Source organism: Erinaceus europaeus, chromosome 11, assembly GCF_950295315.1.
Source record: "Erinaceus europaeus chromosome 11, mEriEur2.1, whole genome shotgun sequence".
NCBI lineage: Eukaryota > Metazoa > Chordata > Mammalia > Eulipotyphla > Erinaceidae > Erinaceus > Erinaceus europaeus.
In genome coordinates, this window is record NC_080172.1 from 2,578,042 (window position 1) to 2,599,410 (window position 21,369).

The window sequence follows — 21,369 nt, forward strand, 5'->3', positions numbered from 1 at the left end:
CCTTCAATCCTTCTGTTGCTGGATAATGGAGAGAATCAAGGTTCCAGGCTCAGGAAAATGCCAAGGACATGCAGACTTGAGTATGTCACCAGGGAGCTCAGTGGTGTGGACCCATGCCCACCACGGGTCAGCCTCATTAGGGTGACCCCAGAGAGGGGTGAAGGGGCATCAGCTAAGCCTTGAGAGAAAACACAAATAAGGGCATTTTAGTGACTGACTTGAGGCAGATGCCGGCGCCCACACTTCTGTTCCAGGAGGCTCCTGGGAAAGAGCACTGAGTGTTTCCACCTTCAGGGAAGCATCTGGTAGTTATACAGTCAGGAATCTGACGGCCTGAGGGCTGTTCTCTTGGGGTTTGATGAGATACACATGAGCTCTGGCTTACTGTGGGGAAGACGAGGCAGACCCCTCTCACCACACCTCCTTCCACCCACTGTTCTGGAAAGGAAGGTGCAGGGTCCCTCCTGGAGACGCAAGACCAGAAAGCACAGCCCCTGGCCCATCGTGGCTGCGTGGAACCCCCAACCTGCTAGAACAGAATTTCTTTGACATAAATGGCAAAGTTCTGCAGGTCCTTTGGGCCTCGAATCATCAGCTAAACAGATGTTTTACTTGTCAAGTGACAAGTGATTTGTTCTGGATCTGAGGCAACAAGTGAGACTGGGAGGAAAAGCGAGGGGCAGAGGGAGGTCAACAGTTAACTGTGCGAGCATGACCTTGGTGTCGGCAGCAGAGAACTCTGGGCTTGACCTGTATTGTCATAACCCCGGAAGGACTTCTGTCTTTCTCCTTTACCCCTTGAGTAGAAGGGGGCAAAAATGTCATCTAGGAATCTATGAGTGGCTTCTCTTCTTAGAGAGAGTTTTTGTTGATCACGAGGACAGTCTTGCTGAGGTCAAGTATAGAAAGCTGGACCTGGAATGGAAGAGGTGCCCTGCGTGGTTGCACAGATCATGGGGAGGGGGGAAGGGAGGCCGGGGAATATTTTATTTTCTTTTTTTCACCAGAGCACTCTTCAGGTCTGGCTTATGGTGGTGGTACAGGGGATTGAAACTGGGATCTGGGAGTCTTGGGCATGAGAGTCTGTTTGTAGAACCATTGTGCTATCTCTTTCATCCCTGGGGGAGAGAATTCTGAACATCTGCTCTGGCAACAGATTGACTGAGTTGCTAGCCAATAGAACGACTGACATTGTTTGTGTCAAACCCAAAGCAGCTTATAAGTTTGTCTCATTCTGATTCAATTCGGAAAGTGTTGGGGCCTGGGAAACGGCACACTTGGATAGCACGCTGCCTTGTCATGTATGGGACCCAGGTTCGAGCCCGGTCCCCACAGCACTGAAGGACACTTTTTTGCTGTGATATCTCCCTCCCCCCACCACTCTCCCACTCTCCCTTTCTCCTTGCCTCTCTGTCTCTACCTTTAAACTAAACTAAACTAAACTAAACTAAACTAAACTAAACTAAACTAAACTAAACTAAACGGAATTTTGAAAGCATTCTATTATGAGACAGTGAATTCCCCATTAAGGTGGGGGTAGATAGCATAAAGGTTCTGCAAAGAGACTCTCATGCCTGAGACTCTAAAGTCCCAGGTTCAATTCCCTGCACCACCATAAGCCAGAGCTGAGCAGGGCTCTGATAAAAAATAAAGAGAAAAAAAAAAAGTATTTCCCATTACTTAGCTTTGCTTGATCTTCAGCTTCCAGTGAGCCTACCTTTAAACTAAACTAAGCTAAACTGGTTGGTTATTCTTCTGTTAACATCCATTTATGTAAGATTTTATGTATTATGAAACTATAGGTACAGGCAGTTCATTTCAAATAAACATGTAATTCAAAAGGTGGAGAAACGTATGCCTACCTACACTACAAGATAATAAATATGAAAGCATGTAGTATGTGTTTATGGAGTCAGGAGCTGCCTTTGAAACATTTATGATTTAAACTATATTCACTTTTGTCAGTGCTTGAATAGCCTGTAGACAGCTGTAGTATATTTACATAAGATTTGTATTTACTGACATTGTCATATTGATACTGTGTTGTCTATCTACCAAATAAAATATTAAAGGGCTTTTGTTTAAAACATAAACACATGGGTTGGGTGGTAGTGCAGCGGATTAAGCGCACGTGGTGCAAAGTGCAAGGACCAGCGTAAAGATACTGGTTCGAGCCCCCAGCTCCCCACCTGCAGGGGAGTCGCTTCACAGGCGGTGAAGCAGGTCTGCAGGTGTCTTTCTTCCTCTCCCCCTCTCTGTCTTCCTCTCCTCTCTCCGTTTCTGTGTTATATCCAACAACAAACGACATCAACAACAACAATAATAACCACAACAAGGCTACAACAACTAGGGCAACAAAAGAGGGAGAAAAATGGCCTCTAGGAGCAGTGGATTCATGTTACAGGCACTGAGCCCCAGCAATAACCCTGGAGGCAAAAAATAATAATAAAAAAATAAAATAAAACATAAACACGTGTACTTTACATTAGCAATTTTTTAAAAATTTACTAGTGACAATATTGATTTACAAAATTACAGGATAACAGGGGTACAACCCCATACCGTTCCCAACACCAGCGTTCCAGATCCCCAGTCCCTCTACTGGAAGCCACAGCAGTTTTCCCAAGGCTGCAGATGTGGGTTAACTCTCATTTCTATAACTCTCTGTCTATACTTGTATATATTTGCTCATTTTTATATGGTTCCATCTTCTCTTCCTTTCCAAGTCACACCTGCAATATTACTACGTCCAAATGTCGCTCCCTTTTCCTCTTCTCTCTGGATCCTGATGGAGTTGTGTTGTTAAACTTCGTAGGTTCTAGCAGGCTGGGCTAGCTTCACGGGCGGGTAACAGAGACGACCAGAGACATACGGCTGGGCAGGGAAGCTGTATTTCTTTATTCAGGAACAACGATTTATAAACTAAGACAAACTAATCACCAAACAGAACTCTGCTGTCTCTTTGCGGCGGCGCAAGCACTCTCTCTAACTCTGCAACTCTCCAACACTGTAACTCAGGAACTCTCTAACTTTGGAACCCTCTCTCAGGGTTCCTCGGGGAGGGGCTAAGCGGGCCTGCGAAACTAACAGGACTGATCCAATTCTCTTGGCGGGGGAGAACTAGAACCCAATGTAAAGCATACAACAATTCCCCCTTTTCTTTTTAACTAAATGACTAGAGTATCAAGGGTGTGGGGTGAACAGAAACCTATATCGTACAGGCATTTTTTTAAAAAGAAACTGGCACAAACATGGAGAAACATGTAAGCAAGTAACAAGAACCAGTGTGTTGCCAAGGGAAGGCCTGAGGGGGCCATTTTTGCCTCTGTGGGCTAAACTTTATCAGCTTAAAAAAAAACATTTCTTGCCTCTGGGGGGCTACTTGCCTGGACGGGCATTTGCATGGGGGCAGGGAACGGCCTAGAGTCCCAAAGGCAGCTGGCTGCAATTTACTTACTATGAAACAAAACTTGTTATTAGCATATTTCTAATAGAGAAGGAATTTGAGACTTTTACATATCAACAACGTCTTTTTAACCTTTTGTTACACCCATTCAAGATGGAGTCAGGAAAGGAAACCTCAGGCATGAGAATAATTAGCATAGCCATTGTGCGATCTACCATTTCTAATAGAGAAGGTTATGGAGAGTTTTACATATCAACAAGTCTATTTAACCTTTTGTTTAGACCAACTTAGTTAAAATATATTGATTGTTAACTGATTTTTACCTCAGACTTTAAATGTAAGTTAATTTTATCTTTATGAGAATTACGTTGAAAACCTTTTTCATTTAACTTTGACTAGTAAGAATTTAGCCTTAAAGATACTGTTTACCAAACTTTAAACATACACATAAACATGGTCATTAATGCACAAGGAGAGAAACCTTTGTTATGAAGACATGTCATTTTAAACACGAATTTAGATATGTACTGTCTTAGTTGTTGGGGGGGGTTTGGTTCAGACCACGTGGAGCCCGCCGGCAATGGCCGTCCCCACTACCTGACCACGGGGGGAGAGCAGGGAGCAAGACCTCAGAGAGGGAGAGCTGAGAGCCCAGAGAGGGGGGGGGGTGAGGGGGCTTTTTATTGGGCGACAACCAGGGGTGACGTGTAGGGCCAGGATTGGTTTTAGGGGGCACTGCTAGGATTTCGCGGGGCGAAGTAAAACCTGGGGGCGGAGACTGCATCAGAATAACTCCTCAGCAACAGAGTTGGAGTTCAGGGCTCTCTGCTCATCTTCCCCCCAGCACTTCTCCCCCTCTGGGAGTCTGGACCCAAATTCTTTATGGGGAGCAGAAGGTGGGAGTTCTGGCTTCTGTCATTGCTTCTCCACTGGACATGGGTGTTGGCAGGTGGATCCATACCCCCAGCCTGTTTCTGCCTTTCCCTAGTGGGGCAGGTTAGCGATTTTTTTCAAACTCTCAAACTCACTTCTCATAATGGAGTTTAGAAGCCCCGTGCTTAAATAATCCTGCTGTCAACAGGAGCTCTTTGGGGAAGGTCCTCTCAGTTCCACTTGCATAGTGGAGCACCCCACCCACACAAGGTATCCCAGAAAGAAAAAGTTACTAGAATAAAATACGTCTGTGGGTTTCTGAGTGTCAAAAACCGCCAGGATGTTAGTTACCACTCATGAGTCGTAGCAGCACAAGGAAGACTCGGCAGTAAGAGGAGGAGCAGAGAAACCAGCGGGAAAGGCCAGCTTGCTGCTTGTGTCTGCTCTGTGGAATAGATGACAATTGTGCAATTGGACAGAATTTGTCTCTAGGACTCACTTCCTGGGAGGCGGAATCCCAGTAGTGCAGCCTCGAGCTTCCTGAAACCTGAAGCAGATCCCTGCTACACTTGAGGGTCAGGGTCAGGCTCACTCTGTGTGTTCACGTTGGCAGGAGTGCTGGTGTGATTCTGGCACAAGAGTTCCCTTCGGGAGGTAGGCAGTAGTGCAGCGGGTTAAGCGCACGTGGCGCAAAGCACAAGGACTGTCATAAGGATCCCAGTTCGAGCCCCTGGCTCCCCACCTGCAGGGGGGTCGCTTCACAGGTGGTGAAGCAGGTCTGCAGGTGTCTGTCTTTCTCTCCCCCTCTCTGTCTTCCCCTCCTCTCTCCATTTCTCTCTGTCCTACCCAACAACAACGACATCAATAACTACAACAATCATAACTACAACAATAAAACAACAAGGGCAACAAAAGGGAAAATAAATAAATAAATATTTTTTAAAAAGAGAGTTACCTTCAAGAATTCAGGGGTAGACTAGGACTGGAGTTACAGCCTGAAAGATTAAAGGTCTGTGACTATTCTCTTCCTATCCAGGGATGTCAGGGCCATCTTGGTTTGCTCCCAGTTCTAAGAGAATGGCCATAAATGAAGAATGTGGTTTTCATGTTTATATATTTCACTATCAGGACAGGACTCATTTAGTTCCAAAAATTAGCTGGAGGCTGAATGATGTTATGATGACCATTCCCATCGCCTTCTCTTTGCTCTAGTTGGTACTAGTATCTCAGAAAAATTAAAGGCTTAAAGCTCTTTTTAAGACTGTGTTCTCTTGAGGCCAGGTGGTGGTGCACCTGGTTGAGTGCACACACTACAGCGCACATGTTGGTATGCATGAGACCCCTTCTGTTTCATTTGGTTTAAATCCCCCCTGCTTAACACTATTCTATTTACATAACCACTTCATTCTATTTACATAACCGCTGTTAACAAGCACCACCTTCCCTCCAGAGCATTAGTGGTTCAGTGATTCAGAATTCTCACCTGCTCCACCCCCTCTCCTTGTCACACCCTGATCCTCTCCTTGTCACACTCTGATTGTCACCAGTCACTTTTCTCTCCGCCCTCTCTATGTCACATCCTGTTTCCACCCTACTTGGCAAGTATATATAAAGACAGCATTGTGAGTTTTAGGGTACTTTAGTTTATCTTAGCTTGGTATAGATTGCGTCCTGCATGAATAAAGAGATACTGCGTACAGCTCAACCATGAGTCCCTGGTCGTCTGTTACCCACCCGTGAAGCCAGCCCGGCGAAAACAACACGCACATGAACCCAGGTTCAAGCCCCCGGTCCCCACCTGCAGGGGGAAAAGCTTCATCAGTGGTGAAGCAGGGCTGCAGGTATCTCTCTGTCTCTTTCCCTATCTCCCGCTCCTCTCAATTTCTCCCTGTCTCTATCTAATAATAAATAAATAAAGCTAAAAAGAAAGAAAGAAAGACCATCTTAAAAAAACAAACAAACTGTGTTATCCTGAGGACCAGGTAGTTGTGTACCCTGTTGAGAGGACACACAGCAGCGCACAAGAACCTGGGTTCAAACCCTCAGTCCCCAGCTGCAAGGGGAATCTTCACGAGTGATGAAACAGTGCTGCAGGTGTTTATCTCTATCTAATTATCTGTCTAACTATCTATCTGTCTCCCGCTTCCTTCTCAATTTCTCTTAGTCCTATCAAATTAAAAAAAAAAAAGGGAGGGGGGATGGCCACCAGGAGCACTGGATTTGTTGTGCAGGACATGGTGCCTGCAATAATCCTGGTGGTAAGAAAGAAAGAAAGAAAGAAAGAAAGAAAGAAAGAAAGAAAGAAAGAAAGAAAGAAAAGCTTATTCTCCCTTTTAAGCAGAAAATAATACAAAGCGATACAACACTCAGAAGCTAGATTATGCCCAACATGAATGTCTTCCCTTAGTTTCTGTTCCAAATCCTGAGCAAACATTATCAGCCATTTACTATATTGCTTTTGCAGTTGTTTTCTATGTAATGATCTGGATATGTAAAACCATCACTATTCACAGTGTTTTGGAAAGAATGTTTTTTCACTGAGCAATGTCACTTGGACAGTTTTTCTATCAGAACAGAAAGAACTCTCTAAATCTTCTTCAACAGTAATAGGCTGTTCTATTGCCTGTTTATCTGTTCTCCCCTAAGCCCTGCTTTTACTTCTTTCTTTTCTTTTTTGCTTTTTTTTGGTGATTTAATAATGATTAACTGGGGGGTGAGGGGGCTGGGGCTGGATGGTGACCCATCTGCTTGAGTACAAATATTATAATGTGTAAAGGACCCAGGTTCAAGCCCACGTTCCCACCTGAAAAGGGAAGCTTTGCAAGTGGTGAAGCAGGGATGTAGGTGTCCCTCTGTGTCTCGCCCACTCTGTCTCTCCCTGCCCTCTCAATTTCTGGTGGTCTCTATCCAATAAATAAAGATAACAAAAAAATTTAATGTTTAAAATAATTATAATGATTGACAAGATTGTAGGATAACAGGGTACAATTCCCTACAATTTTCTCCACCAGGGTTCCGTGTCCCATCCCCTCCACTGAAAGCTTCCCTGTTCTTTATCCCTCTGGGAGGATGGACCAGAATTCTTTATGGGGAGCAGAAGGTGGGAGTTCTGGCTTCTGTCATTGCTTCTCTGCTGGACATGGGTGTTTTCAGGTGGATCCACACCCCCAGCCTGTGTCTGTCTGTCCCTAGTGGGGCAGGGCTCTGGGGAGGGGAGGCTCCAGGACACATGGGTGAGGGTGTCTGCCCAGGGAGGTCAGGTTGGCGTCATGGTAGCACCTGAAATTTGGTGGCTGAAAGGCGGTAAGATACAAAGCTGGACAAATTTCTTAATAAACAGGAACCTAGCTAATGAGAAAGAGGTGGAGATCACTGTTTATATTAACAACAGGGACTGTTGAGTTCCTCTAGTTAAGTCTTACAGAATCAGATAAAGCCAGGTACATGACAACTTGTGTCATTGGTAGGGTTTATAGTTTAGACCAATGACTAGTTGACAAGATATGGTCTTATTGCTGTAGGAATAAAACCAGAAATGAATCTGATTGTTCACTGTGCTTTTCCTTAGCTTGTCAGCTACTTAGAAAATGAACTTCTGAGAATTCTGTTTGGCCAGGTACCTTGTGAATGAGGATACAGACAAATATCAGTCATCTACTTCTTCCCGGTTGAAAATTGGTCTCACATATAATTTGGTTTTTGTTCATACTAATACCACATTAATGATTTAAAATATAGGATCTGTGTCTTAAACACTAAAATCTTATTTTTTTAATATTTATTTATTTTCCCTTTTGTTGCCCTTGTTTTTTATGTTGTTGTAGTTATTATTGTTGTTGATATCGTCATTGTTAGATAAGACAGAGAGAAATGGAGAGAGGAGGGGAAGACAGAGAGAGAGGGGAGAGAAAGACAGACACCTGCAGACCTGCTTCACCGCCTGTGAAGCGACTCCCCTGCAGGTGGGGAGCCGGGGGCTCGAACCGGGATCCTTACGCCGGTCCTTGAGCTTCGTGCCATGTGCGCTTAACCTGACTCCCTAAAATCTTATTTTTTAACCAAAGACTCACTGATAATATCCCATTATTGGCAACCAAATACAGAGAATTAAAGTAGCCCTCTGATTTATCAGAGACAGAATCCAGAAAGGAATGTGAAACGCAGCACTCATGTGCGTGCGCTGGATGTTTCTGTCTTATGAAGACCTCAGAATGTCAGGCAACAGGGGGCAGCTGGCTTCCACCATCACAGGGAGAATGTCAGCTCCAGGCTCACCAGTGGTCTTGATTATCATGCAAAACGCACTGTTCTTATTAGCACCACACTGATAGGCTCATTGCAATAACTGCTTTCCTTAACACTCTAATTGAGTCCTTCCTTGCGCAGCGTTGACATTGTGTAGAGATAAATCCTTCCTCATGACATTTTAATGGGTATTTCTTAACAAAGTCCAAAGGATCATTAGGATCATTGCCAACAACAACAACGAAAGAAAAAATTGTTTTTTTTTCTATTTTTTAAGACAAAAAAAAGGGCATGATGCCAACAGAAGGACTCGTTTAAGGAAATCCATTCGACTAGGCGCAGATGAATGAATGTCCCACGCCACGCTGCCCTCCCCACGTGCACCCGGCTTGCTTGCCCCTTGCAGCCCCCCAGTCCAGGCCAACGTTTCTCCATTTCTCCAGCTTTGTGGTTCAGGTTCTCTACCAGTCTCCTAGTTGAATCCTTTTAAAGTGAAGCTGGTGGGGCTGGGGATTGCTGAGTTGCTATGGTGGGGAGAGTTTCACTCCTTTGTCCTTTTACACAGAAGATGGTAGTTTGGTTTTAGAAGTATCTGGAGGGTCATTTCTCAAGACCCTTCCTGTGTTTTTCCCTCAGGCTGTAGGGTACCATCCACCAATCTTTCATGCTCATGCACACACACATGCATGAGAAACAGACAGAAAGACTTGTATTGCTGTTGGCAGCGATTCTAATTGTCCTTTGGCCTTTGTTAAGCAATGCACATACATGCACATGCATGCACATACATGTGCACACACACTCAACCTCTTGCTGGGTCGGGGGTTGGGGGGAATCTCTTCAGTGACTTGGAGGGTTCTTGTGTTCCTCATAAGAAAGAATTCCTGGGAGTCGGGTGGTAGCGCAGCGGGTTAAGTGCATGTGGCGCAAAGCGCAAGGACCGGAGTAAGAATCCCAGTTCAAGCCCCCGGCTCCCCACCTGCAGGGGAGTCACTTCACAGGTGGTGAAGCAGGTCTGCAGCTGTCTATCTTTCTCTCCCCTTCTCTGTCTTCCCCTCCTCTCTCCATTTCTCTCTGTCCTGTCCAACAATGACGGCATCATCAACAACAATAATAACCACAACAATAAAACAAGGACAACAAAAAGGAATAACTAAATATTAAAAAATAATAATGAAAAGAAAGACTTCCCAGAGCTACAGTGCCAATGAGCAATGAGAATTTATTGTAGAAGAAAGTCAAAGAATGGAAGAAACACGCCCATGCAGCTGGGAGAGCAGAAGAGAGGTTACGAAAGTAAAGCTTGGTTGGTTGGTTGGTTTTTTTTTTGCCGGTGAGGTTCAATGGTTGCACGCCTCTTCACAGTTCTCAGCGGCTGTTTTATTTCCCTCAAGACAGAATGAGAAACTGTGGTAATGGGAAGAATGGGAGTGGAGAGAGAGAGGAGAGAGAGGGAGAGGGAGAGGGAGAGGGAGAGGGAGAGGGAGAGGGAGAGAGGGGAGGGAGAGGGAGAGGGAGAGGGAGAGAGGGGAGGGAGAGGGAGAGGGAGAGGGAGAGGCAGAGGGAGAGGCAGAGGCAGAGGCAGAGGGAGAGGCAGAGGGAGAGAGGGGAGGGGAGGGAGAGGGAGAGGGAGAGGGAGAGGGAGAGGGAGAGGGAGAGGGAGAGAGAGGGAGAGGGAGAGGGAGAGGGAGAGGGAGGGAGAGGGAGAGGGAGAGGGAGAGGGAGAGGCAGAGGGAGAGGGAGAGGGAGAGACAGAGGGAGAGGGAGAGGGAGAGACAGAGGGAGAGGGAGAGGGAGAGACAGAGGGAGAGGGAGAGGGAGAGGGAGAGACAGAGGGAGAGGGAGAGGGAGAGACAGAGGGAGAGACAGAGGGAGAGGGAGAGGGAGAGACAGAGGGAGAGGGAGAGACAGAGGGAGAGGGAGAGGGAGAGACAGAGGGAGAGGGAGAGGGAGAGACAGAGGGAGAGGCAGAGGGAGAGGGAGAGGCAGAGGGAGAGGCAGAGGGAGAGGGAGAGGGAGAGGCAGAGGGAGAGGGAGAGGGAGAGGGAGAGACAGAGGGAGAGGGAGAGGGAGAGGGAGAGACAGAGGGAGAGGGAGAGGGAGAGGGAGAGGCAGAGGGAGAGGCAGAGGGAGAGGGAGAGGGAGAGGCAGAGGGAGAGGGAGAGGGAGAGACAGAGGGAGAGGGAGAGGGAGAGACAGAGGGAGAGACAGAGGGAGAGGGAGAGGGAGAGGGAGAGGCAGAGGCAGAGGGAGAGGGAGAGAGAGACTGCAGCACTCCGCCACTTGTAAAGCTTTTCCCTGCAGACACCCCACATCATGGCCAAGTAACCGCAGAGACGGTACACAGAATGGCAGGTGGGCGAGTCCTGGAGGCCAGCAGCATGTTGCCCATTGGACAATGACTCTCCCTGCCCCTGCCTCCTCACACCAAGTCTGATTGGATGGTTTGGCTGAGCAACCATGCTTGGATTGGTCCCACCCTGCCCTGCGTAGTGTTGCCATGGTTCCCAGGTGATGTCATCATGGTCCAGTGTGGTTGGGTTCCCGTGGTTTTAGCATGATGTGCTCTCTCTGTGATGTTTCTGTTATTATTACTGTTCTGTTCTTTTTTTTTTTTTTTTTAATGAAGAATGACGAAACTGTAGGGTAAGAGGGGTACAATTCCACACAGTCCCCACCACCAGAGTTCTGTGTCCCATCCCCTCCATTGGGAGCTCAGCTGTCTGACGGGAGAGCACCATGCCAATTTTATTTGTCCTGACCTTTAGCATCTAGTTGGTGGGGGAAGGGGCATAGGCAGTGACACAGTAGGTAAAGTGCGTGTTATCCTGCCTGAGGGCCAGGTTCAAGCCCCCAGCCCCCACCTGCAGGGGGAAACTTCACAAGTGGTGACGCAGGGCTGCAGGCGTCTCTCTCTCTCCTTTCTATTTCTGTTTGTCCTATCAAATATATAAAAAAGAAAGGAAGAGAGAAAGAAAGGAAGGAAGAAAGGAAGGAAGGAAGGAAGGCAGAAAAAAAGAGAGAAAGAAAAGAAGGACAAAGGGGAAAATGACTGCTAGGAGTTACGGAGTCACGGTGTAGGCACTGAGTTCCAAAGATTATCCTGATGGCAACAAAAAAGAAAAAAAAAAAAGAAAAATTTTGTTGTGGGGACTGGGTAGCGCCGTACCTGGTTGAGCGCACAAGTTGCAATGCGTGACGGCCTCCAGGAGCAGTGGATTCATAGCACAGGCACCGAGCCCCCGTGATAACCCTGGAGGCAAAAAAAGAAAAAGAAAAAGAAAAAGCCTTTGTTGCACAGAAACACACATCAAAGCCTGGTCCCCTTGTCTGTAAGCACCTTCCGCCTTGGGCTTCTCCCCTTGTGCTACAGAGCTGGCCCAGCCTCCATTGCTCGACGCCCTTGGGCTGTTGTCAGTCCTAAAGTTGAGCCGGTCTCTTCATGCCATTCATGCCCAGACCAGCCCATGATTCTGTGAAGACTGTGATCTCACCGCCAGCTAGGGGAGGAAGGCCTCCACTGTGAGCGCCCAGCTGTGCCCGCAGGCTGCCCTGACTGACGAACCTCCTTTCCTTCCTCAGGATGGAGCTTCAGCATGGGCTCGGCCTACCAGTTCCACAGCTGGCGGGTGTTTGTGCTTGTCTGCGCCCTCCCGTGCGTCTCCTCAGTGGTGGCCCTCACCTTCATGCCTGAAAGTCCACGGTTCTTACTGGAGGTAACGAATGCAGGGGAATCACGCGCACTGGGAAGAGATGCTGGCTGGTCATGGGAGGGTCTGCTTCCTCGGGCAGGGTGTACGTGGCCTCTCTGCTGTGAACAACAGAGGTTCTGGTTTCATGGAGACGTGCTCTGAAGGAGGGACATGTGGAAAAGCTGCCTTGTGACCAGAAAGCACTAAAATATTCCTCCTCAAGCAAGGAACGTTTCTCCTTCCCTCCCTCCTCCTCCTCCTCCTCCTTCCTTCCTTCAATCCTCTTCCTCTCTTGCTTCCTCTTCTTACTCCTCATCCTTTCCTTTCTTGGTTTTTTCTGTCACCATAGTGGGGCTTCACCACTCTGAACTGATTGTTTTCAGAAAGAAACAGAGACGGCGGCAGAGATGCAGACAGAGAGGGCAGGATGCCACAACACTGACTCTTTCTCCAGGTCGGTGGGGGCCTGACTCAAACCTTGGTCATGTGCATGGCAAAGCAGGGAGCCATCTCCCCTCTTGCTGGGCCAAGAAAGTCACTTTACTCTCAGTGAAGAGTGTAGCACTTATGCTTTTGCAAGTGAATTTTTTTTTTTAACCACCCAGAGGTCCTATTTCGGACTCCAGGAATATCCATGGAACCGCTGGTGTGGCCAAGGATGTCCAAGCAGTCTCTGTGTTCTGGTGAAATTCGCTAGAAGCCTTGACACAATGACACCTCATAGAACGTAGCAGCACAAGACGGTCATTGCAAAAGCAAGGAGTAAAATCATTTCGCCTCCTAGCATTTCTCTGTCTTCTCACAATTCTTAGGTCGGAAAACACGATGAAGCTTGGATGATCCTCAAGTTGATTCATGACACAAACATGAGAGCCCGGGGTCAGCCTGAGAAGGTCTTCACGGTGAGTCCTGGCCGTCAGTGAGTCTGCCGGCCCCACGTCAGGAAGCCTGTTCTGAAAAGTCCAGACCATAAGCCCCTTTCTCTCTGTGCCACTTTCTTTCAGTTCCACACCCTAAGCATGGAGGACTTTTTTCATATGTGTAACGTGTGAATATTTCTTTTTAAAATATTTTTATTTATATATTATTGGATAGAGACAGACAGAAATTGGGGAATGGGGAGGTAAGGGGGAGAGAGACAGCCTTTGGATAAATGCTGAACAGTGGGATTGCTGGGTCCTAAGGTACTTCCACTTTCACGCGTTTAAGGACTCTCCATACCATCTTCCAAAGGGGCTACCCCATTTTCGTTCCCACCAGCCCTGTAACAGAGTTCCTCTCTGTCCATCATCTCTGTCATTTCCTGTCTTGTTGATGTTGACCATTCTCACGGGTGGGCAGTAGGATCTCAGTGTAGTTTTTAATTGTGTTTCTCTAATGAAGAGTGAAGTGGGGTATGCCCCCCAAGAGTGAACCTGAGTGCTGACAGTTGATGGCCATCCTCTTGACCTTGTTCTGTGGTCACCTGTGGATCTTGGCTGACGAGAAGCCACTGTGGCTTCTGCTGCAGGAAAAAGAAGGAACGGGCATAGTGAGGCCGAGGGCAGATAGCACAATGGTTCTGCAAACAGACTCTCACGCCTGAGGCTCCAAAATCCCAGGTTCAACCCCCCCCCCCCCACCATCAGCCAGAGCTGAGCAGTGCTCTGGTAAATTAATAACAATAATAAAGAAAGGGCATGCTGATGATCTAAGAATAGGAATTTGATGGTAAAGCTGACAGAGCTATTTAAACGAGAAAATTCATCAAGCCCGTACTTTCCAAAGAAGAGTCTGTATGGGCACTTTAGCTGAAGAAAAATGATTTTAATAGTAGGAGCTCTTCTGTCTTGATGTTTTACCTGCTGACATGCGTTCTTGTAGAAATGAGTGAGATGACCCTTTTGAGTGCAGATGACTTTCTTATCCCACTTTTCTCTGGTGTGTCCCCTGGCCTCACTCTTTAGTTAGCTTGTTCAAGCACCATTCAGATCTGTACATCGATGCCAACGGCCTCATACGTGTGGGTAGTGATTATCACAGGCCAGCTTACTTCCTGTTGGATCAGATCAAAATAGATTGGGGAAAACAAGAGATGCAAAAAAATCAGTTGGTGGTTACCAGAGATAGGAGTGGGGTGAGCATAGTTTCCCAGCTATGAAAGAAGTCGTGGTGATGGCATCACGTACAGCAGGGAGTTACTCAGAGTATTTATTAAGGGGCCGGGCGGCAGCGCAGCGGGATAAGCGCACGTGGCGCAAAGCACAAGGACCAGCATAAGAATCCCAGTTCGAGCCCCCGGCTCCCTACCTGCAGGGGAGTCGCTTCACAGGCGGTGAAGCAGGTCTGCAGGTGTCTGTCTTTCTCTCCCCCCTTCTCTGTCTTTCCCTCCTCTCTCCATTTCTCTCTGTCCTGTCCAACAACAACAGTAATAGCAGTAACAATAACAACAAAAATGGCAAGAAAAAAAAAAAAAAAAGATGGTCTCCAGGAGCAGTGGATTCATGGTGCAGGCACCGAGCCCCAGCAATAACCCTGGAGGCAAAAAAAAAAAAAAAGTATCTATTAAAAGTTCTCATCACAGCAAAAAAAAAAAAAAAAAATGTGTAACTATAGATGTTCAGTAGACTAACATGATCATCTCACCATATGTACAAACATTAAACCGTTGTGGTATACATGGGAACTAATATAATGTCCTATGTCAGTAATAGCCCAGCATCTCAAGAGAGAGAGTGGCGTTGTAACCCTAAACTCAGCCTCCTCAGAGAATGCAACACTTGGTTCTCTATTGCTCTTCACAGGTCAACAGGATCAAAATCCCAAAACAGATTGATGAGCTGATTGAAATTGAGAGTGACACAGGAACTTGGTACAGGAGGTGTTTTGTTCGGGTCCGCACGGAACTGTATGGAGTAAGTGCCAAGCCTGCCCCAGCTTGCTGGCCAGCTGCTTGCTTTGGAAGTCGGTCAGAGGTGGTATTGGCTGCCTGAGTGGGAGATCTTTCCCCTTCTGCCCATGCCACTTGTTCTAAGAGTAGGTCCTGGTGGAGGGGTCTTTGGGATTATTTGCATAGCCCAGGCATCCCGTCTTTGACAAGAGAAGGTGTCACACCAGTGGGAACTACTGCACTGAATTTAGTCTTGAGTTTCTTTGTTCATGGACCTTTGTTCATGGCCCTCCTGGAAGCTATTGCATTCCAAACTGCAAAAGGAAATGTCCAGTTTGGGGGTTTCTGTGCGGCTTTGATCACTTACAGTTCAAGATTAAAGGATTATGACCCAGTAATAATCTGGTGGTGGGGAGAGGGCTGGGAAGCTGGCTTGACTTGAAAACTGCATTAAGAAAACTAACTCTCTGGTGTTTCACAGATTTGGCTGACTTTCATGAGATGTTTCCATTACCCAGTCAGGGAAAACACAATAAAGCTTACAATTGTTTGGTTCACTCTGTCCTTTGGGTAAGTGATAATTAAATTCTTGTCAAGAAAAAAAAATCTTTTAATTTCTTTTTTTAAAAAAAGTATTTTGTTTAGGGAGTCGGGCAGTGGTGCAGCAGGTTAAGCGCAGGTGGCGCAAAGCACAAGGACCGGCGTAAGGATCCCGGTTCGAGCCCCCGGCTCCCCACCTGCAGGGGAGTCGCTTCACAGGCGGTGAAGCAGGTCTGCAGGTGTCTGTCTTTCTCTCCCCCCTTCTCTGTCTTCCCCTCCTCTCTCCATTTCTCTCTGTCCTATCCAACAACGACGACATCAGTAACATCAGCAATAACAACTACAACAATAAAACAAGGGCAACAAGAGGGAATAAATAAATAATTTTTTAAATGTTTAAAAATATTTTGTTTATTGTGGATAGAGACAGAGAGAAATTGAGAAAAAAAGAGGAGCTACTACATCACTGTTTCACCACTTATGAAGCGTCCCCCTGCTGTGGGGTAGGGCTTGAGTCCAGGTCCCTGTGCACTAAAATGCACTCAGCCTTCAAATCTCTACACTCCCATACTTAACTCCCACTCAGGCGACTTTGTCTCCTTGTACAGTTTGATGCTGTTTCCCTGCTAGGAAAGAATTTGGTTTTTTTCTACCCAGATTTGTTGACAATGATGGTTTTTTAAAACCATATTCTTTACCTTGCCATAGAGCTAGGATGCCAAAGTTTAATAGTATTGAAAGTCCTGGGAGTCAGGCGGTAGCGCAGCGGGTTAAGCGCACATGGTGCAAAGTGCAAGGACCAGCATAAGGATCCCAGTTCAAGCCCCCGGCTCCCCACCTGCAGGGGAATCACTTCACAAGTGGAGAAGCAGGTCTGTAGGTGTCTGTCTCTCTCCCCCTTCTTTGTCTTCCCCTCCTCTCTCCATTTCTCTCTGTCCTGTCCAACAACAACATCAATAACAACAACAACTACTACAACAACAACAATTAAAAAAAAACACAAAGGCAACAAAAGGGAAAATAAGTAAAAAAGTATTTAAAAAAAATAGCCTTGAAAGTCCTATAATATCCCCCCATGATTCCGCCCCATGACTTGTCAGCTTTCCTTACCACGTTGCCTGGCATCCTTTGCTCTCCTGTGAAGGCACCAGAACTCTGTCATCCTGGCTGTTGTGTTGCATCTTTGCCTGGACCGCTAACCCCCAGACCTGCCGCATCTCCTGCCCTGTGTAGGTGAGAGCAGCAGAGGAGAAGTGAGAGCAGTGCTGCTTCTAGGAAGGACCACGTGGGTGTGCGAGTCGGCCTCTCTGCCAGTTCCCAGGTGATGCTGCTGGCCCAGGGCCCCGTGCTGGGAAGCCCAGCTTGACAGCAACACTGCGTGGCAGGCATGCAGACTGAGGACATCTTTCTGAACTTTTGGCTAATTTTTTTAAATGTGCTGATAGCTTTCATGAAATAATTAGGTTTAATTAATTTTAATTAAAGCAGCCACAGTAAAAAAAAAAAACAGGTGAAGTTAATTTGAACACATTGTATCTCACTCATGAGATTCAAATATTTTCATTTCAACTTAGAGCCAATATAAAAAGATTAATGAATTGTAGCAAAGACTCTGAACTGTAGAGGGGAGTGTGTGTGTGTGTGTGTGTGTGTGTCTGTGTGAGTGTGAGTGTGTGTGTGTGTGAGTGTCTGTGTGAGTGTGTGTGTGAGTGTGTGTGAGTGTGTGTGTATGTGTGAGTGTGTGTGTGAGTATGTGTGAGTGTGTGTGTGTGCGTGTATGTGTGAGTATGTGTGAGTGTGTGTGTGAGTGAGTGTGTATGTATGTGAGTGTGTGTGTGAGTGTGTGTATGTGTGAGTGTGTGTGTGTGAATGTGTGTGTGAGTGTATGAGTATGTGTAAGTATGTGTGTGTGAGTGTGTGTATGAGTGTGTGTGTGAGTGTATGTGAATGTGTGGGTGTGTGTGTTTGAGTGTGAGTGTGTGTGTGTGAGTGTGTGTGAATGTGTGGGTGTGTGTGTTTGAGTGTGAGTGTGTGTGAGTGTGTGTGTGTGTTTGAGTGTGTGTGTGTGAGTGTGTGTGTGTGTGTGTGTGAGTGTGTGTGAATGTGTGGGTGTGTGTGTTTGAGTGTGAGTGTGTGTGAGTGTGTGTGTGTGTTTGAGTGTGTGTGTGTGAGTGTGTGTGTGTGTGAGTGTGTGTGTTTGAGTGTGTGTGAATGTGTGAGTGTATGAATGTGTGAGTATATGTGTGTGTTTGAGTGTGTGTGTGTGAGTGTGTGTGTTTGAGGGTGTGAGAATGTGTGAGTGTATGAATGTGTGAGTGTGTGTGTGTTTGAGTGTGTGTGTGTGTGAGTGTGTGTGTGTGTTTGAGTGTGTGTGTGTGAGTGTGTGTGTGTGTGTGAGTGTGTGTGTTTGAGTGTGTGTGAATGTGTGAGTGTATGAATGTGTGAGTGTGAGTGTGTGTGAGTGTGTGTGTGTGTGTGTGTTGGGGAAGAATCAGATACCCAGCACACGACGGTGAGGAGAGACTTGGCTGGAGGTGGGAGAGGCTGCAGACATCTGTCACGGGAGTTACAGAACTCTACTTATGTATCAACCACTGTCTTCTAAAACATTACCTTCCCAATAAAATAATTTGGAAAAGATAATTTTTAAATGAGTAACTATGTTACATTCTATTTTTCTTCTCTTTTTCTTTTCTTTTCTATTTTTCATCTTTTTTGCCTCCAGGGTTATTGCTGGGGCTTGGTGCTGGCACTAGGAATCCACTGCTCCCGGGGCCCATTTTTTTCCATTTTATTGGACAGGACAGAGAGAGGAGGGAGAGAAGGAGACACACCAGCAGACCTGCGTCACCACTTGTGAAGCGCCCCCAGCCCTTGCAACTCAACCCCAGATCCTCACACGGGTCCTTGTGCTTAGTACTTACTATGTGTACTTAACCCGGTGCACCACTGCCTGGTCCCCACATTCTGTTTTTCTTTATTCTTCCAGTGCTGTGCTTTCTACTAATGACGCGTCCTAATCCAGATCAGCCCCAGCTGAGTGCTCAGGGCTCAGGGGTGGTGAGTGGATATTGAGCTTCTTCTTCTTCTAGCGTTTGCCCTTCTTCCGTAGCCAGTCAACAGCGTCAGGTTGAGCCTGATGTAAAGTTTCGAGACCTCCTTTGAATCTGGAGAGGTGGCAGTCGTTGACTCTGTGGGTCATAGTCTGTCTGGAGCCGCAGGGGCAGTTCGGGTCGTCTCTGGCTCCCCAGCGATGGAACATAGCGGCGCACCGGCCATGGCCTGTTCCATAGCGATTGAGGAGGGCCCAGTCATAACGTGCTAGGTCAAAGCCGGGTTGACGCTCGCAGGGGTCTGTGATGAGGTGTTTGTTCTTGACCTCAGCTGACTGCCAGCTCTGTTTCCAAGAGTCTGGAACAGAGAAGTTCAGTGTAGGCGTAGGGGACCAGATTGGATGACGAGACGTCAAGCGTTGGACAGGGTGGGCGAAGATATCCGCGTATATTGGCAGGTCCGGTCGAGCGTAGACATAGACAAGCGTGTAGCTGAGCTGTCGTCTGCTAGAACTGGAGATGCCCCAGATCAGAAACAACCTGGATTTTCCAATGATGAACTCTGTGACTTTTTTTTTCCAGCCTTGAGTTGCTTTGAGAAAAAGGACTCTACTCCCAAGCTGGCAGTATCGCAGTAGAAACACTAACAAAGAGGCCATTTTTGCGCTTAGTACTTAGTGCACTTAGTACTACGTGCACTTAACCCCGGTGCGCCACCAGCCAGCCCGGACGAGGCCATTGTTTTAGAGCCCTCATCACTTTTAAAGAGTTTGTGCCACTCACAGACTACAAGGTGGGGCTGTCCTGGGAGCCTGGCATGATGAGAAAGACATAGCATCAGCATATCCTGTGTTGGTACAGAGTGGGGTTGTTACTTATGTCTCTCCCAGGGAGCCGGGCAGTAGCACTCCTGGTTAAACACACACAGTCCTAATCCCAAGGCCCTGTGCAAGGGTTCAAGTCCCCACTCTCCACCTGCAGGGGGAACACTTCACAAGCAGTGAAGCAGGTCCGCAGATATCTCTCTGTCTCTCTCCCACTCCCCTCTCAGTTTCTTTCTGTCCTAGCTAATAAAATGGGAAAAATGGATTCATAACTCTGGCGTCCTGGAGGTAATGTATATCTTCCAAAAGGGAAGATTCAAGAATCACATGCCTAGATATGTGATTAATAAGTAATAACTGAATAACCGCAGGCTTCCTCTGGAACTTGACGTGTGTGACTTAATCACAGAGGGAGAGGGCAGCACAGGTCGTTGCCTGGTGGTGATGTGCAGTATTCCAGGGAGTCCGTCAAAATCCGGGTTCCGCAGTCTCTAAGCTTTCTCTAACATCCTCTCCTCTCTGGGCATTTCAATCTCTAAGCTACATCTAACATCCTCTCCTCTCTGGGCATTTCAATCTCTAAGCTACATCTAACATCCTCGCCTCTCTGGGCATTTCAATCTCTAAGCTACATCTAACATCCTCTCCTCTCTGGGCATTTCAATCTCTAAGCTACATCTAACATCCTCGCCTCTCTGGGCATTTCTGACAACACTATTTCTTTGTCTTTGCAGGTACTACGGCTTATCTGTCTGGTTCCCTGACGTCATCAAGCACCTGCAGTCTGATGAATACGCATCATTAAGGAGGACGCTGCAAGGAGAGAGATACGCAAATTTCAGTATTAACTTTACAATGGAGAACCAGGTCCACAGTGAAGTGGAGTATGACAACGGCAGGTCAGAGACTTAGCGATCACTCCGTGTGTTACCTTTTCACAAAGATGTGTTTATTTAACGGTCCCAAGATGACTAGTCCGTTATCCTTAAGAACTCTTGCAGTATTTCCTGCCCCAGCAAGAGTGGTGTTTGCTGTCTGATTTCTCCACTGTCTGAAAGTTGAAGATTGCTAATCTTTTGGCTACTGAGTGATTCATGTCGGTGGTATTGACTGATTTGCAATACTGTGAGATGTTGCAAGTGTAGTTTCGCACGTGTGTGTGTGTGTGTGTGTGTGTGTGTGTGTGTGTGTGTGTGTTTCAGCTCATGGTAGCCACCTCCTAGGTCCCTGTGCCATCACACCAAGTGGACAAACAGAGCCTCTCCCTGTCCTCACCACTTCCCGCTGCCCATTGTGGGATCCTGCCCCTTCTGATAAACAGCACAGTTTTCGCAGAGTCCAAGAGTCAGTTTGGTTATTAGTGTTATTTTTTGCAAGTTCTCTTATTTTTACTTATTTATAGGATATTCCTGTTATTTGGAGGGTCACTATTACCATAAATTTTATCTAGAAAATTTTTGCAGGGGTAGACAGCATAATACTTATGCAAAGAGACTGTCATGACTGGGGTTCCTAAGTCCCAGGTTCAATTTCCTGCATCACCATAAGCCAGAGCAGGGCTCTGGGAAAACAACAACAACAGGGACAAAACTGAGTATTCTCAGACACTCCAGAAAGAAATCTACCACCGGCGTAAGGATCCCGGTTCGAGCCCCCGGCTCCCCACCTGCAGGGGAGTCGCTTCACAGGTGGTGAAGCAGGTCTGCAGGTGTCTGTCTTTCTCTCCCCCTCTCTGTCTTCCCCTCCTCTCTCCATTTCTCTCTGTCCTACCCAACAACAATGACATCAATAACTACAGCAATCATAACTACAACAATAAAACAACAAGGGCAACAAAAGGGAATAGATAAATAAATATTTTTTTTTA

The 21,369-nt window shown here is 46.8% G+C and overlaps 1 protein-coding gene across 2 annotated transcripts in view; it reads left to right on the forward strand.

Annotated features, from left to right (window-relative positions):
* SV2C (synaptic vesicle glycoprotein 2C) overlaps window positions 1-21,369 on the forward strand; it is a 184,435-nt gene that overhangs the window by 145,813 nt on the left and 17,253 nt on the right. For both annotated transcript variants that reach the window (XM_060201064.1, XM_060201066.1), the window contains 5 exons: window positions 12,107-12,240; window positions 13,029-13,118; window positions 15,000-15,110; window positions 15,567-15,655; window positions 20,237-20,401. In XM_060201064.1, the coding sequence (XP_060057047.1) occupies window positions 12,107-12,240; window positions 13,029-13,118; window positions 15,000-15,110; window positions 15,567-15,655; window positions 20,237-20,401 (589 nt within the window). The remainder of the gene's footprint in view (window positions 1-12,106; window positions 12,241-13,028; window positions 13,119-14,999; window positions 15,111-15,566; window positions 15,656-20,236; window positions 20,402-21,369) is intronic.